The sequence below is a fragment of the Vombatus ursinus genome, unplaced genomic scaffold, assembly GCF_900497805.2.
Source record: "Vombatus ursinus unplaced genomic scaffold, bare-nosed wombat genome assembly UNPS02001287.1, whole genome shotgun sequence".
In the NCBI taxonomy this organism is placed as follows: domain Eukaryota; kingdom Metazoa; phylum Chordata; class Mammalia; order Diprotodontia; family Vombatidae; genus Vombatus; species Vombatus ursinus.
The window spans coordinates 18,643,012-18,645,137 of NW_020941065.1; the positions used below are offsets into that span (position 1 = coordinate 18,643,012).

The window sequence follows — 2,126 nt, forward strand, 5'->3', positions numbered from 1 at the left end:
GCAGGGGCCAGGGCAGGGGTACCTGGGTCTAGGCTGGCAGCTGTTTGAGATCAGGGGCAGGGGCCAGTGAAATGAGCCCTAGATTATAGAAGGCCTGGGTTCAAAGCCTGCCCCTGCCACCTGGGGCCTCCATTTACTCATCCATAAAAGGGGGTACACTGATGGCAGTGGGGGATATTTGGCTGGGGTGGGGGGACCTATCCCTGGCCTAGGGTCAGGTGGGGGTTCCTGACCAAGGCGTGGGGAGTGAATGGTTTTGGCAGGTCTGTGACCCCTGGGGCTTAGGATAGAGAGTCCCTAGCCAGCCTTGGGGTAGGTCCCAGTGGAGTGGGGTAGGAGGACGGTTTAGGGAGGTCATGGTCCCCTGGGCCGGGCTCACTCTGGTAGATGTTGGTCAGGGCTCAGTTAGGTCCGGTCCCAGCCCGGACAATTGGTCCAGGGAATTCCTAGCTCCTTGGGCTTGAGAAATGTGGGTGGGGCCTTGGAGCTGAAAGGAGTGATCCCTGGCCCCAGCAGGTACCCATTAGGAGTGGGGTAGGAGTCATGGCCCTTTGACCCGCACTCACACAGGTCTGGGGCCCTAGGGCTCAGGGTGGGAGTTCCTGGCTGGGCTTGGCAGGGCAGCGCAAGTGCCTGGAGAAGTCTGGGCTTCAGGGGCTTGGGGTAGAGGGCTCCACTTAGGGTTAGGGAGAGGGGCTTTGGGGTCCCTGGGCTCGCGGCTCCCTGGGCCAGGCTTAGGTACCACCTGGCAGGCCTTGGGGCAGGGGAGGATGGGCTGCCCCTCTCCACCCCCTTTGGGTAACTGTCCCAAGAAGGGGTCAGGATGGGGCCCATCAGGGGGCAGGGGCTCCCCGGATGGGAGGGGAGGTCTGGCCCCATCACTCCTCTCTGCCCCGGAGGCTTCGGGTCCCCCGGTGGCGGGGGGGGGGTGGTGGTGCCAGGAGGGGCTTGGGGCGCCCAGCTCGCTCACCAGCACCAGGCGGCCCTGCAGTCCGGCTCCGGCTCCGGCTCCGGCTCCGGGCGGCGGCGGCGCGATGCGCGGGGGCCCGCCCAGCAGGGCGCCCTGCAGAGTGTAGCTGGCCTGCGGCCGCCGCAGCCGCACATCCACTCGCGCCCCGCACCCGGGGCTGCCCAGGCCCAGGCCAAGGCCGAGGGGCAGCAGCGCGGCCAGCAGCAGCAGCAGCGGCGGCGGCGGGGGCGGCCCGGGCCGCAGGAGAGCGGGGCCGGCCATGGGCGCACGGAACGCGGCGGCGCGGCCGGGGAGAGCGCACGGGGCGCAGCGCGCGAGGGGGGCACTCGGCCGGAGCTCCGAAAGCCTAGCTCCGGACCCGCCCGGCCGGACAGCGACACGAACACCGGCCCGGCGCCGGCCCGGCCCGGGGACGCCCTCTGCAGGCTGCGGAGGGCCGGGGGGGCGGGGGCGGGGCGGGGGCGGGGAGGAGGGGCCGGAGGCGGGGCCGGGGCGGGGAGACCCAGACCGGGAGTCGGAGATGCCGAAAACCTGGCAGCAGCCAGAGATGGGAACAGAGACAGAAGGAGGGGGAGAGAGGAGGGGAAAGGAGGGGAGGGGGAGGGGAGGGGAAGAAAGGGGAGAGAGAGACACAGAGAGACAGAGAGAGAAACAGAGACAGAAGGAGGGAGAGAGAGGAGAGAAGAGGACAGGAGAGGAGGGGAGAGAGAGATACACACAGAGACAGAGAGAGACAGACAGAGAGAAGAGACAGACAGACAGGCAGGCAGCCAAGGCTTCCTAGAACTGGCCTTTGAATCATACTTTAAGAGGTGGGTAGGAATTCATCAGGTGAAGGGGGGGAGGGGAAGCCATTCCAGGCATAGGGAGCACCATAACTAAAGGCCAAGTCGTGGGTGGAAGGACATGGGGTATGTTTTGAAGAAGGAGAGTAGACCTGTCCGGCTGGAATGGTGAGTCCCTGGAGAGGAAGGATGTGACATAGGGCTAAAGAGTCAGTCAATTAGAATTTATTAAGTGTTTACCAAGGCTGAGGTAGGGCCAACCTGATTGCAAAAAGCCCCGAATGCCGGGCAAAGGAGTCTAAACTTTACTGGGAGGGCAGTAGGGAGCCATTGAAAGTTTTTTGAGCTATGGAGAGATAGGACCAGGTCTG

At 65.1% G+C, this 2,126-nt stretch overlaps 1 protein-coding gene across 1 annotated transcript in view; it reads right to left on the bottom strand.

The window, feature by feature from the left end:
• Positions 1 to 1,231, bottom strand: part of RNF215 (ring finger protein 215) — a 6,496-nt gene extending 5,265 nt beyond the window's left edge. Inside the window, exon 1 of the mRNA XM_027864532.1 lies at positions 971 to 1,231. Within this exon, the coding sequence (XP_027720333.1) occupies positions 971 to 1,231 (261 nt within the window). The remainder of the gene's footprint in view (positions 1 to 970) is intronic.
• Between the last annotated feature and the right edge of the window lie 895 nt (positions 1,232 to 2,126).